Consider the following 13,704-nt stretch of genomic DNA (forward strand, 5'->3'; position numbering starts at 1 on the left):
CTTTACGAATTGCTTCATACCATGCCAAGTGTGGTATGGTTAACTGTTTATAAACGGTTATGGGTATGAGTATAACCGTTTATGCAATTACCCAACGGGTAAATAGTTATGCGGGTATGAATATAAACGGTTATGGGCAAATAACCGCAGTTACCCGCCCGTCATAACCAATGCCCATCACTACAAGTGTCCCATGTCCCCAACTCACATTGTCCAACCAATTACTAATTCCCACGTGTCAAATAATTCACTCACACTAACAATCCCTGTCCAAGTATTTACACCCAAAGTACCTCCTTTCCTTTCGCATATATATGCCCACAAATCCCTCAGCCTTAACCCGCAAGGTCGCAATTCTATCTCCACCTTTCTTTAATTAGGGTTTTGTTTTGGTCTTCGTCTCCTCACTTTCTGTTTCTAGGGTTTTGTTCGATTCGCAATTACGCAATCTAGGGTTTTCACTGCAATTATCTCTCTATAAATAGTATACATTGAAATATTTCATCTTTCGGTTCGGATCCTATTAGAATTCTGATTCCTTCTATTCTGCAACTGTGATCGTGGAGTTAGGTTCTCTGAATCGTTCCTTGTTTGATTCTTGAAAAGGGTTTTTTATTTTGGGTTTGATTTGGGGAATTTGTGGAGTTTTGGAGAATTTGATTGGGGAAACCATGCCTCCGAGGACGGTGAAGAGAGGTGGGGCGGCGGGAGCGAAGAGGACGACGAGAGTCACCAGGGGGACGCACAAGGCCCAGAACCAGGTCCAGCCTGAGGCTCCAGATGAGTTGGTGAAGGCCGAGGATGCGGTGCCGATGGTGGAATCTAAAGAGGATCTCAATGTTGAAGAGATTAAGGAGAAGCCAATTGCGGCGGACAAGCTCGTGGCTGTCGAGGAGAAGCCAGTTGTTGATGAAAAGGCATCCGTTATTGATCAGTCAGGGCCTTCAGAGATGGAAGTTGAAGCGAAAGCAGAGCAGAAAGGATTAAAAAGTAAGTTTTGTTTTCATTATGTAATTTTGTTGGGGCTTGATTGAATTAAGTAATTTGCTCTTGATTTTCCACTGCTCTATGTTTTTGCATGATTTTATATATGTTTTAAGGGACTGTGGTAATAATGCTTAATCTTTTGTCTATAATGTGGTTTTTGTTGTGGTAAAAGGGGTAGAGAATGAGTAACATTTTCTCAATCAAATTTCTTGTATATTTAATTTTCTGTTATGTGGGATGTTGTATAGAGCTTAGGGAAACAATAAAACCAACTAAGGGAAATAATTTAGAAAGATTCCGAAGAATAAATGTCTACACAGAAATCCATTGAGGAATACGTTTTTGTAAATCTGGTAATGCTTGCTCTTCCATGCACTTTGGTGGCTTTAAATAGAAGTGGCCAACTTGTTCTTTCAAGAACAATTAGTTCTTGAGTGGAGCGTAGAAGTCGGTGTGAGCGTAGTGGATTGTTAACTTAGTTCTTGCTCGGTTATGTGTCAAAAAGTTGGTTAATATATGGATCAAGGATGACAGTATAAACAGTGTAAGCATGGATCATACTCTTTCCTCTTTGTTTTTAGCTCAGACTGGTTTATGTGAAGAGCATAGACGGGAAGTTTAAACCTTCTAAGTGGGATCATACTGTTGTGACTGAGTTTTGGATCAATTTTGTGTTTAGACATTGTTTCATATGCAAGCATTAAGTATAGAATGACACTTCAGGCATTGTAAAAGTAGATCATGCCTTTTTTTGGGGATCCGTTATGTATTAATATAATCATGGTATTCTTTGTACTGTGTTTATCTGCGATGGACAAGGACTGTCTTAATTAAATTATGAACTCTGCTTGATCATAATGTAGAACTTGAGTCTCTTTTAACTTAAGGTATTGTCAACCGTAATTTATCGCAGAACAAGATAAGGTTAAGGAGTCTATAGATGATTATGAAAAAGATGAACAATTAGAGCTGGAGGATAATGAAGCTGAGTATGAACCTGAAGAAGATGGTGGGGTTGATTATGATGAGAAGGAAATGGAACAAGAGGATATCCAGGAGCTCGGGGATGAAGGAGATGAAGAACCTGAGGAGATTGTAGGTGAAGAAGAAGGTGATATGGCTGAGGAAGAGTTGGAAGATGGCCACGAAGAACTCGAGGGTGAAGAGTTTGAGGAGCATGCTAGCGAGGAGCATGAGCATGAGCATGCAGAGATGGTTGACGAGGAAGAGGAGCACCATGAAGTTGTAAAGGAGAGACGGAAGCGCAAGGAGTTTGAAGTATTTGTTGGTGGTCTAGACAAGGATGCAAGTGAGGCTGATCTTAGGAAAGCTTTTGCTGGTGTTGGTGAAGTTACTGAGGTCAGGCTGATGATGAACCCTCAGACTAAGAAGAACAAGGGATTTGCGTTCTTGCGTTTTGCAACTGTGGAACAAGCAAGGCGAGCAGTTGCGGAGCTTAAACATCCAGTGGTAATCTTTGATCCTTTTGTAGTTCGAGCAGAAACTGGTTTCTTCATATATTAAATTCTATTCTCTGAATGATTGCAATTCCAGATTAATGGAAAACAGTGTGGTGTTACTCCAAGTCAAGACAGTGATACTCTTTTTCTGGGTAACATATGCAAGACATGGACAAAGGATGCTGTAAGTATATTGGCTTACATCATTTCAAAATTCTCTGACTTATCAGGAGATGATTAAAAATTTCTGACTTCTTTTGATGGCTGTGGTTTCAGTTGAGAGAGAAGTTGAAACATTATGGAGTAGATAATGTTGAGGGTCTGACATTGGTTGAAGATACTAACTATGAGGGAATGAATCGAGGCTTTGCTTTTTTGGAATTTTCTTCTCGTTCAGATGCCATGGATGCTTTTAAGCGACTTCAAAAAAGAGATATTGTGTTTGGAGTTGATAGGCCTGCAAAAGTTTCTTTTGCAGATTCCTTCATTGATCCTGGTGATGAAATCATGGCACAGGTAACGTAAATTTTCTGCTATATTATAGGAACAATAGGATTCCTGGATGGGTTATCTTTCTGATGATCTGTTCTTGTGTTTTGGTGTATGAACGTATACAAAGGTCCTTGTAACATCAATTTTTTCCATGAGTGTATGGAGTCCTGGATAAATTCTCTGTTGTGCTCTTTTTTTATGTTATGGGAGATGATAGAGTTACAATATGCCCATTGATGTTCTCTTGTACAAGTAATTTTTCTAGTTTGTTGACAAATTAGCATATAGCACCTGTAACATGTTGAATTAGATTCTTTGGAGTTGTTTTTTGGGTAGCATTATCTTAATTTCGTGTTACTTGTTTTCTAAAATCTTGTTAATCTTTTCTCCTCAATTGACTATGATAAAGTTAGTTAAGTATGGGAAAGCAATTGTGATTGTGTTTCTTTGATATAGTGTTATTATGCAGTTTAGAGGAGTTTAGGTGATTGTTGGAGCTGCTGACTAAATATCTTGAGATGCAGGTCAAAACTGTGTTTGTTGATGGCCTACCTGCTTCATGGGATGAGGACCATGTCCAAGATCTTCTTAAGGAATATGGGAATGTTGAAAAGATTGAGCTTGCGCGGAACATGCCCTCTGCTAAGAGGAGAGATTTTGGTTTTGTTACATTCGACACTCATGAGGCTGCAGTTACGTGTGCTAAAAGCATTAACAATTCAGAGTTAGGTGAAGGAGACAACAAGGTGTGTTGGCTGGTAACAGTTATTTCAAAATTAGACATTACCGATGAAAGTATTTTATGTATTGGCATTTGTTGGACATGAATTTATGAATAATCATCGTCACTTTTAGGCGAAAGTCAGGGCGAGGTTATCAAGACCGCTCCAGAGGGGTAAAGGAAAACATGTTGGGCGAGGAGATTATCGATCTTCTAGGGGGGTTGGACGAGTTGTTAGAGGTTCATGGGGTCACCCAGCACCACGCCCTCTCCCTCCTATGCGTAGTGGGTTAAGGGGAGTTGGAAGTCGAATCCCACCAGCCAGTGTAAAGAGGCCTGTTGCGCTAAGAGATAGACGCCATGTGATGTCATCTTATCCACAAAGAGGCAGGCCTTTGCCTCCTCCATCTAGGTCCTATGACAGGAGGCCACCTGGTATGCAATATTTTAATTTATAATGGCTAATGGGTTGTGTGACAACTTTTATCTTGTGAATAATAATATTCCTATACTCTTTCTAACAGTTCCTGCGTACCCAAAGAGTAGCTTCAGGAGGGAATATAGCAGGCATGAGGACCTTCCTCCTCCAAGGAGTAGAGCAGCCCCTGATTATGGATCAAGGGCTGTTCCAGAAAGACGCCAATCGTACAGAGATGATTACGCTCAGCGTGGTCCTGCCTACTCTGATCCACCAAGAAGTACATCTCGTACAACAGGAAGGAGAGCTTATGTTGATGAAGGTTACGGACAGCGGTATGAAAGGCATCCTCCCCCTCCTCCTCCTCCAAGTTACCGTGAAGGTCGTGCTCGTGATTATGACACTATTTCTGGTTCAAAACGTGCCTACTCTGCACTGGTTAGTGTTAATGACGTCATTTTCTATAGCTGGAAATGCAATTTACTTGGTTTTCTCTGGTAGGATATGAAATAGGGCTTACATTCTTCTTCCATGTGTTCTAGGATGATGTTCCTCCCCGTTATGCTGATGCGGGCATCCGCCAATCAAGGGCACGGTTAGACTATGAGTATGAAAGTGGTTCGTCTCAATATGGTGATGGCTATAGTGACAGGTTTGTTCCTTGAATTGTAACATTAACTTTTTATTATCTCATGTGGATGCAGCAACTTACCTTTTGTTGTGTATGATAGACTTGGGAGATCTAATATGGGATATGGAAGCAGCAGAACAAGTCAGGATTCTCATGGACTATACAGCAGTCGTCAGGGCATGGGCTATGGAGGAGGTGCGATTGTAATTTCTGGTTATCTGATAGATAGTAGTTTTATTGTTGAAACCATAGAATTAAGGGTCTTAAGGTTTTTTAATTTCTTTTTCAGGTTCTTATGGTGGTAGTGACGTTGGTGGAATGTACTCATCCAGCTATGGTGGTGATTATATCTCTCGTGGCAGTGACGTATGCACCTAATCTGATTTGATTAAATGAAAATAATAGGTGTTCCATTTAGCTGTCTCATATATCATTATATCTTGATTCTCTATTGTAGGTTGGAGGTAGCTCTTACTCATCAATGTACTCTGGCCGTGGTGCGGGTGGAAGCAGTTATATGGGTTCAGGTGGTTCTGGCTCATACTATTGAGGTAATTTAGATTGTTGTGTTTTTCATGTTTTGTTAAGTTTCATGTGTGTGTAATTATGAGAGCGATGCGTGTGTCATTATTACTATTTTCCGGCTGGAGATTTATTTTCTTCCGAAGGCACGACATCTCTTCTTTGGCTCTAAGAGGTCATTGGTGAAAACAGAGCAATATATGGTTACAAGTGAATTTGTCTATGGAACAGATCTGACATGATGAAGAGGATGCTGTGGGATGTGGACTGTACGAAGCTTTTTACCATTATGATGCCTAGAGTTATGGACACAGAATTTCCCTAAGAACCTATGTATGTGCTGAGGAGCCGCCCTCTTAGATTTCCAGAGATTGGATATTGTGCCAGGCTGTAGTTATTTTGCTGCAAGGAAACTCAAGATATTCGGAGATGCAAGTGCTTAGTTTATGACGTGTCTTCTACTTCATCTACTAGAAGAACTCCACCTGACGGAAAATTTGGAGTCCTGCTGCATCCTTTGTTCGTATGAATAGATAAGACTATAACAAGAGAAAGAGGATTTTCTTAATGTGATTATAAGGTATTTTGGATATTTTTAATGCTGAATCCTTTGGAAAGGTTTGAATAATAAAAGCCGTTTTGGCCGTTTTAGATCGCTTAATCAATTCAGTTCCATATCGTTGAGTGGGTTATCACGGAACTGAAGGCTATAAGGAAAGATTCAGCTTGCTTGGAATTGTACGAGATTGTGGTCCAAAAAGGTAGACCTGGAATCTGTTGCCTGGTGTGTACAGTTTTAGTTACCGCGTGATTTAAATTTGCATTTTTGACATATATATTGATATTTAAGGAAACATATTGGGAAATTACAAAGAAGAATGAGTAGGACTCTAGTTCATATTACCAGATATTCTTTCACTTCATTAGGAGCATTGGCGTTTGAGTAAAATTATCTTACATTGCTTGCTAAAATCTCGATTGAAGTATTATTCTTAAGTTCCTTGCAACCTCTACCAAGAACTGTGAGAGTCACCTGAGAGCAAAAGTAGGACTGAAAAACACTGAAAGAACACTCTTGCTACTGTTATCTGGATTGCAGAAAGTCGGTATTTGTAAAGAAGGGATGCAATTGGCAAGTATTCCACTTTGTAGAAGCACGTCTTAATGTGGAATATCCCATACTAAGTGTGGGTGGATCACTTTGGCACGTTCACGGAGTCTAAAAGTTGGTTGTATCTTTACGAGCAATTCTTGCAGATTAAAAGCTTGTGGAACTTGGAGGTAACTAGTACCTGAGTTGAGTCCTTGTCCTTGTATTGTTCATTAGGGCTTGTTATGGTCAAGATAGCTTAAATCTTCTCAAATCCTTTCGATCAACTCATTTTGATTGCTTTAGCGTATCCAAGGACTAGTTGCTGGTTGGAAGTTGTTTCACTTGAGCGGTTTTACTTTGATATGCTTTTGATACATGCCAGTATCCTATCGATGTTCGGATGCAACTGAATGCTGGATTGAATTTTAATGGGGTGCCATATACTTTTTGTTATTCGTGTTCACTAGTGAAATACGACAACCTGATTCCTCGTTGTAATGGGCAACGTATTGTATTTGGTATAAAATTTGCAGGACTCTCTCTCTCTATCTCTCTCTCTCTCTCTCTCTCTCTAGATTGGGATTGGGATTGTGATTGTGATTGTGATTGTGATTGTTCTAAAGGAAGAATGGTTGGATGTGTTTTTTTGTACAGGTAAAATAGGAATTTAATGAATGAAACTTAAATACCGCGCCTTCTGGTGCGAGTCATCCAGTAAAATGAGAAATTCATTGTCATTGTAAAACTGAAGGACGTTAAACATACTAGTCGCTCCTTCAATCAATCAATCTATGAATCAAACCCTTGATCTTCTTCCCTCCAATTTTGTACCAATTTTCTTAACCCTGAAAACTCGCTGCAATTGTTTTCCTCCGTTCAATATTCTGCTAATTTTTCAATCAGGAACAATCTCTAAATTGAACCTAAGATCTCTTACTTACAAGTGAAACGGAATATCACTAGACCGTAGTACTAAGGGACTGTTATCTTAGATGCAAAGCGTTCATCTTCTATATATAGGGAGCGCACCAGTTTGGTGAAGCTTTTATAATAGGGAACTTTATATGTAGAGATAAAAACTTTCATTATATTTTAAGGAATTCCATTAGTTTTTAAATATGTCAAAGAGAGACAAAAATATAAAAATAACTAAAGCGCAGCCCAAAAACATGGAAACAATATTTTAAAATACCAGTCATACCTCTAAGGCTTTAGGACTGTTAAAAGAACCAAGCTTTCACAACTCCAACAAAATTAATTGTGCAATAAGCTCAATCCATCATCAACTATTTCTGCAGAATTAGTTCAACCTGTTCTTGACAATTTTTGCAAAATCAGTTCCATCTATCCCAACCATTTTTGCAGAATCAGTTCAATCATTCTTTGACCATTTTTGCAGATTAGTTCAACCCCTCATCGATTATTTTTGCAGAATCAGTCCAACCCGTCCATGACCATTTTTGTAGAATCAGTTCAACCCATCATCGACTATTTTTGCAGAATCAATTCAATCGGTATTCGACAATTTTTGCAGAATCAGTTCAACCCGTCCTTGACCATTTTTGCAGAATCAGTTCAATCAGTCATCGACTATTTTTGCAGAATCAGTTCTACCCGTCTTCGATTATTTTTGCAGAATCAATTTCACTTGTCTTCGACCATTTTTGCAGAATCAATTCAACTGGGTCGACGTCTACTACTTCAAGATTAAGGACTTGGCCGAGAAGTTTGCCATCCTTCACTTTGGTATTTGCCCCTTTCATTGGGACTTCTTTAGGGGTTCTTGATTGCTCATCCATATGGGTCTTTTGCTTCTTCTTTCTGGTTTTTTGTTTCTGCTCTGTATAGCTGTCAATAAAGTGAAGAAGAAAATAAGGTACAAAAATTTAGGAATTTGCACCTGCAACACGACTCAGACATCGAATCAATGAAAGAAGAGAGAAATTAGAACAAAATTGAATTGGATGTTAGAGGCTTATCGTCGATTGCCAATCTTTCAAGCTGTGCTCCAACTTCCCCTTTGGCCTAATATTAAGAGAGAAAGAAAGAGAAGGGAGTAACAGATAAAGAGATGGAATTGTGAAAACACTTTACCACTATAAATAGCACTTTTGTAACTGACACTCTAAAAAGAAAAAGACTAATGCTATCTTTTACATGTATTAACTTTTATCCCTCTTAAAATGTTTAAAAAATATTATCTCAATTTAAAATTAACTTTCCATATGTAGACTAAGCTTGTGATTTTCGAATTGTGTCTAACTTTTTCATTTATAATTTTCCTAACTTGAAAGTTTGAAATATCAAATTTACACATGCATTTGCCAATATAAATAATTTTCGAAGTGCCTCACGTGCCCTGCCCACTGCCCAAGTGTTATACAAATTATTTTCCATTTTTGACCTAGCTGGGATCAACAGTGTTTTCATCATATGACTAAGCTGTAATTTACAATATTTTCTTAGGAAAACTAATGAAAAAAGTTTGAAAACTTTGCGTTTTAACGATAACGACAAAATAAAGGGTAAAGTGAATAGTACCAGAATTGACTTTAAAAAGAGAACTTTAACGAAAAGCTTCCGATACTGTTCACTTTTTAGACTTAATTTTGTATTAAGATAACAGTTTTTAAACATTTCAAGAAAAAATAAAACTTAATACATGTGTAAGATGATATTATTGGTTTTATTTTTCTTTGAAGTGTGAGTTAACAAAATGGCCTTTATACAATAAATCAACCGTTGAGATTTAATTCTAGCAAAACAATTGCAAACTCCATCATGCCAACCAAAAAGCTCCACCGCTTCCCTCTGCCATCTTATCCACTCATATGTTCCATGGCTGCTTCTGCACAACCCAAATGCTCTGTCCTCTTCCACCATCCATGTGGGTTCATCGCCATCTGATAACCAGTCAGAACAATTGGTTGGTTTCTGACCTATTATCGTTTTATTTCCTCTAAATAGTAAATTTATTAATTTTGTAAAAAAAAAAAGGAAATTTAACGAAAAAAAACTCTCGGTAATGTCCACTCTAATGAAAAATCATATTTTTACAATAAAAAGTCAATTATATACTATTTATTTTACCTTTTATTTTGTCTTTATCATTAAAACTCAAAGTTTTCAAGCTCTTTTCATTAGTTTTCATTTTAAAGAGAGCTTTAATTTTTTATCAAACGATAGATTTTGTTAGTAAGTTAATTATTTTTCAAAATATAATAATAAAGCATAATAATATCTAAACTAAATAAAATTAAAACAAAAAACAAAAAAGTAAAATAATATAAAAGAACCATATAATGAAGGGTTGATCTTCCCAATTCCCAACAACATAAAAGTTTTAGCTTATTTCAAACTATACCCCTAATGTTTGGGGTCAATTACAAAAAGGACTTCTCTTTTCAATTTACTACTTAAGATTCACAAAAAAAAAAAAAAAAAAAAAAAAAAAAAACTTAAGGTTGAAAAGTTTTGGGGAACTGCCAAATTAGGGCTATAAAATCTCCAATTTTGGAGTCATTGAATCATGCAATATTATTTTGGAGCCAATTTGATTCTAGTATGCCTTATGAAGTAATGTAGGTGGTGTATTCCAACAGTTAAGAGAGACATGTGGTAAAAAATAAAAATAAAAAGTTCAAGTGGTATTATCGCAAATACTTATAAGTTAAGATGGTACTTCTACAAATAACCCTAAACTTTTCAATTTGTAGATCCCGTGTTATAATATAAATGAAGAATGAAAATATATATTTTAATGTCATTTCATTTGTATTATAACACGTAGGATATATGTACGGACTAACGTTGCGAATACACTGAAAAAATCTTTCGTTCGATATTATTACTGATTGGTTGCAAACTCTGTTCATGTGGAACAGAACAGACCAGAACAAAAATAAGAGAGGTTATAAAGGTTCCATACGTAAACGAGTCACCGACCAAACGGTTGTAACTCTACTTTTCATCCGTCGTTTTTCACTCCCCGTCTTGTTCGTGCTCTCAAGCCTTGCCAACATCATCAGATTTTCCAAAACCAACAACACGAACCCAACGAATTATCTCAAAAACAATTTCCGGGTCTTTCATTTCAGTCCAAAATCTCAGATGCGTCGTCGGCAGAGCGACTCAGAACTCGGCCGTCTCACACTTCTGGCCCTTTTCCTGATGGGCGCAATCTTCTGCTGCATGGTGTACCTGTTCCTCGCTGTGGCCTCAAAACCCAGCAGCATAACAACAGCTGATTCGGTTTCGGAATTCGGAGACGTTGGATGGAGGAGTGGAGAAGAAGATGGAGAATGCTGCAGAGGGATTGAGAATTTAGAGCTCTGGGGTGATGCTGTGAAATGGGGTTCTGAGTTTAAGGTGAATTCTTCTAAAGAGTGCTGCATGGCTTGTAAGGATATGTGCGGGGATCGAGATGGGCATTGTTTGTGTGACAGTTGGGTGTTTTGTGGGGATAGAGAGGCTTGCGGACTTAGATATGGTGAGGTATGGTTTCTCTCCGTTTCATCAAATCTGCTCTCTACTATTTAACATTTATTTTTGGGTATATTCATTTTAAGTATTCTAATTTAATCTAAACTACGGAGGAGGGGAATTACACTAGAGCGTGTAGCCAACTTGGTTATGCCCATGTATGCGTAAATTCCTATGATGGTTTGGTTTATTTATTCTAAGGAAGCTTTGGGAGATAATGTAGATGGAAATTCGTAGTGTGGTTGTGTAGTTTTCATATAATGTGCAAGAATTTATTGTACTTGTATAAGATAAGAGTTTCGGTGTGACGATTGGGAATAGTTAGCAAGTTTTGAGATTGTGCGTAGTCCATTTTCTGGTGCTTGCAACTTTTAGGGCTACTATTCAGTCTATTCTACCATATTCTTCTTATTTATTCTTAAAAATTCATGGCAATCCTGGCTCGGGACATCATCAACATGAACGAGAGCATTATCGAAATTAGCATCTTGCACATCAATATGACTTTTGGTTGTTACATTCTTGATAAATCCTTTGGTTGAATTAACTGGTTTGGGTTCTAAGCTGCCTATCTTCTTCATGCTTGCAGTGTTGGTTAAAGAAACAAAAGGATACCTTGGACCCTGATCGGAAAGACTCAGGTGATCTGATTGCATGGACTTCTGGACTCGTCTTTGGAAAAGGAGAGGTAAATAATTACTGTTTGTCATAGTACTTGTCTTTGGTTGTAATTCTACTACTAATTATGTTGTCAAGTTTTGGTACTTGTTTACTCATGCGCCCGAGGGTCCCATTTATGTGTTTCGTTGCTGATATATGAACATTTCTTCTTTGGGACAAAACGATTCACAGGCATTTTCAGATCAGAGTAACTAAGATTGTAGTTACTATGTTTAGTTTTACCAAAAGCAGTTTGGCTTATATTTATTTCATTTTTTTTATTGGAGATTAGTACACTTTGAATCAGTGAACATCTGTATTACTGTTTGATTAGTTCACATTAGCAGGGGTAGCCAACAAAAACGACCTAGTTTTGTCTGAAACCTGGCTTCGAGAGTGGCTTCCGTTTGATGCTTTTAGCCGACTGCAATTATGTTTGGGAGAAGGCTTAGTTGACTTGAGTTGGTTACCTGAGGTTGTTAAAATTAGAAGACATTTCTAGTATTTGTAGGAGGGGATGTAAGAATTTGGCATGTGTGGTTTTTTCTATGAGTTTCAAAGAGGAGTGCATAACGTGAAAGATCGATGTGTATTATAGTAGCAGCAGATTTTTTCGTATATTATATGAGAGGTTTTAAGGAAGTTAGACTCAAAGTTATTTCTGTTTTCTGTGTCTTCTTGTCTGTTCACATAACATGGCTTGTATCTAACCTTCGATTTCCACAGGGTATTGTCGGCTTGGAAACAGACTATGGGACTCTTCATATAAAGGTTAATTCTTCCTCCTCAGGAGTAGATGCGTAATCTAGGATCTCTCAAAACCCTAAGCTAAATCTTATTCAGTTAAGTTATGCTGATACTGTAGTGATCGAAAGTTTAGACTGCATATTTGTTCACAATGTGCTGTTTAGCTTCATCAATTTGAAACTCTAGCGGCTATATGATGCTGCTCGTTATAAGCTTTAACAAATTTACTATTTCTCGTGTGAAAATAAGGATTCGTACTAGTATCTGAATGTTGATAAAACAAAAACACTGTTTCATTTGAAAACAAAAATGTTAACTGATCGAAACTTGCTAGGTTTAGGGGTATTCTTCAGTGTTCTCCGTCAAGCTCCTTCACAATTGATGCGATTTCTTTACTTATAAGTTGTTAGGTTCATGTAATCTTCTTAAACTAAATTGTATGATTACAGCATCTACTTTCGTTCGGTCTTAAATTTATGCAGCTCCGTCCTGATTGTGCCCCACATTCTGTTGCCTACATTCTTGAGCTGTTGCAAGTGCCCCGTTATGCAGGCTGCCAATTTTATCGCGCAGAAAACCGGGGAAGCTTTTGGGACTCACTAGGAAACCATGTAAAAAATGTAAGTTTCGGACTCAGGAGTTGTAACTTTTCAGCTTTGTCTGAGTTTTGAGCTTGCTTGTTGTGAGTGCCCGTCATTCCAATCTTGTAGCATATATCCGCGTTATACATAGTTGCTCGCGTATACCTGCTTTTGGTATTTATTTCTCATTCAAAAGTTTCTCATGTAAGCTATATAGGCTCCGTTTGGCCCGCCTTTCGCGCTAATACAAGGAACGCTTGCAGCTCACGGGTTCGTATTTAAGGAGATTCCGGCAGAGGTGTCTCGCACCATCAGAAGAGGATCGGTTGCCTGGATTGGTTCCGGTCCAGAATTCTTCATCAGCCTAGCCAACCATTTTGAGTGGAAAAAAGCGTACACTGTGTTTGGTTCCGTTCTTCCTGAAGACATGGAAATCGCCGAGAAAATTGCCCAGCTTCCGACCAAACAAGAGGTATGGAGTAACATCAATGTCTCCGTCTTGGAGAGTCCTGTCGCTTTATGGTTCCGAAGAATCAAGCCGGAATCATGATGCTGCAAGGTTCGCCGGAATAATGACATTGCCAGGTTCGATGCGTACATAAACACGCATCATGCTCAGTGTGATGCTGTTTTTCTTGGGCTTTCTACTTAAAAACACATGTTGGCGAAGAAAATGCAAGTTTAATAGTTGTTCGTCCTTGCTAGTTAGATTTGTTGCCTATTCAATTTGTAGATAAAGAGAGTTCCCAGATATTGATTCTCTAATTTTGACCGTCATAGTCCTCGCGCGAGCATGTTCGGTATCCTTCTTGAATTCATTTTTGTTTTCGAAACTAACGAGTTCTAAGTAAATTAGTTATGGCCAGAAAGCATGAAGATGTAGCGACGACGAGTACGCCATCCAGGAATC

At 38.1% G+C, this 13,704-nt stretch overlaps 2 protein-coding genes across 4 annotated transcripts; both read left to right on the forward strand.

The window, feature by feature from the left end:
• Positions 1-328: 328 nt before the first annotated feature.
• Positions 329-5,892, forward strand: LOC126628810 (heterogeneous nuclear ribonucleoprotein Q-like). Of its 2 annotated transcripts, none has more exons than XM_050298648.1 (12): positions 329-990; positions 1,901-2,457; positions 2,542-2,631; positions 2,724-2,963; positions 3,464-3,685; positions 3,795-4,095; positions 4,185-4,516; positions 4,621-4,730; positions 4,810-4,904; positions 4,999-5,075; positions 5,167-5,260; positions 5,378-5,892. In XM_050298648.1, the coding sequence occupies exons 1-11, from the start codon at positions 672-674 to the stop codon at positions 5,257-5,259; spliced, it is 2,436 nt and encodes an 811-aa protein (XP_050154605.1). In that variant the 5' UTR covers positions 329-671; the 3' UTR covers position 5,260; positions 5,378-5,892. The 2 variants fall into 2 exon arrangements, with proteins under 2 accessions (XP_050154605.1, XP_050154604.1); XM_050298647.1 differs by having other exon boundaries at positions 5,463-5,892.
• Positions 5,893-10,174: 4,282 nt separating this feature from the next.
• Positions 10,175-13,663, forward strand: LOC126629413 (uncharacterized). 2 transcript variants are annotated; one of them, XM_050299451.1, is made up of 5 exons: positions 10,175-10,818; positions 11,396-11,494; positions 12,193-12,237; positions 12,663-12,833; positions 13,012-13,663. In XM_050299451.1, exons 1-5 carry the CDS (start codon positions 10,198-10,200, stop codon positions 13,342-13,344), a joined length of 1,269 nt encoding a protein of 422 aa, XP_050155408.1. In that variant the 5' UTR covers positions 10,175-10,197; the 3' UTR covers positions 13,345-13,663. The 2 variants fall into 2 exon arrangements, with proteins under 2 accessions (XP_050155408.1, XP_050155409.1); XM_050299452.1 differs by having other exon boundaries at positions 12,696-12,833.
• Positions 13,664-13,704: the final 41 nt, after the last annotated feature.

Source organism: Malus sylvestris, chromosome 7, assembly GCF_916048215.2.
Source record: "Malus sylvestris chromosome 7, drMalSylv7.2, whole genome shotgun sequence".
NCBI classification, from domain to species: domain Eukaryota; kingdom Viridiplantae; phylum Streptophyta; class Magnoliopsida; order Rosales; family Rosaceae; genus Malus; species Malus sylvestris.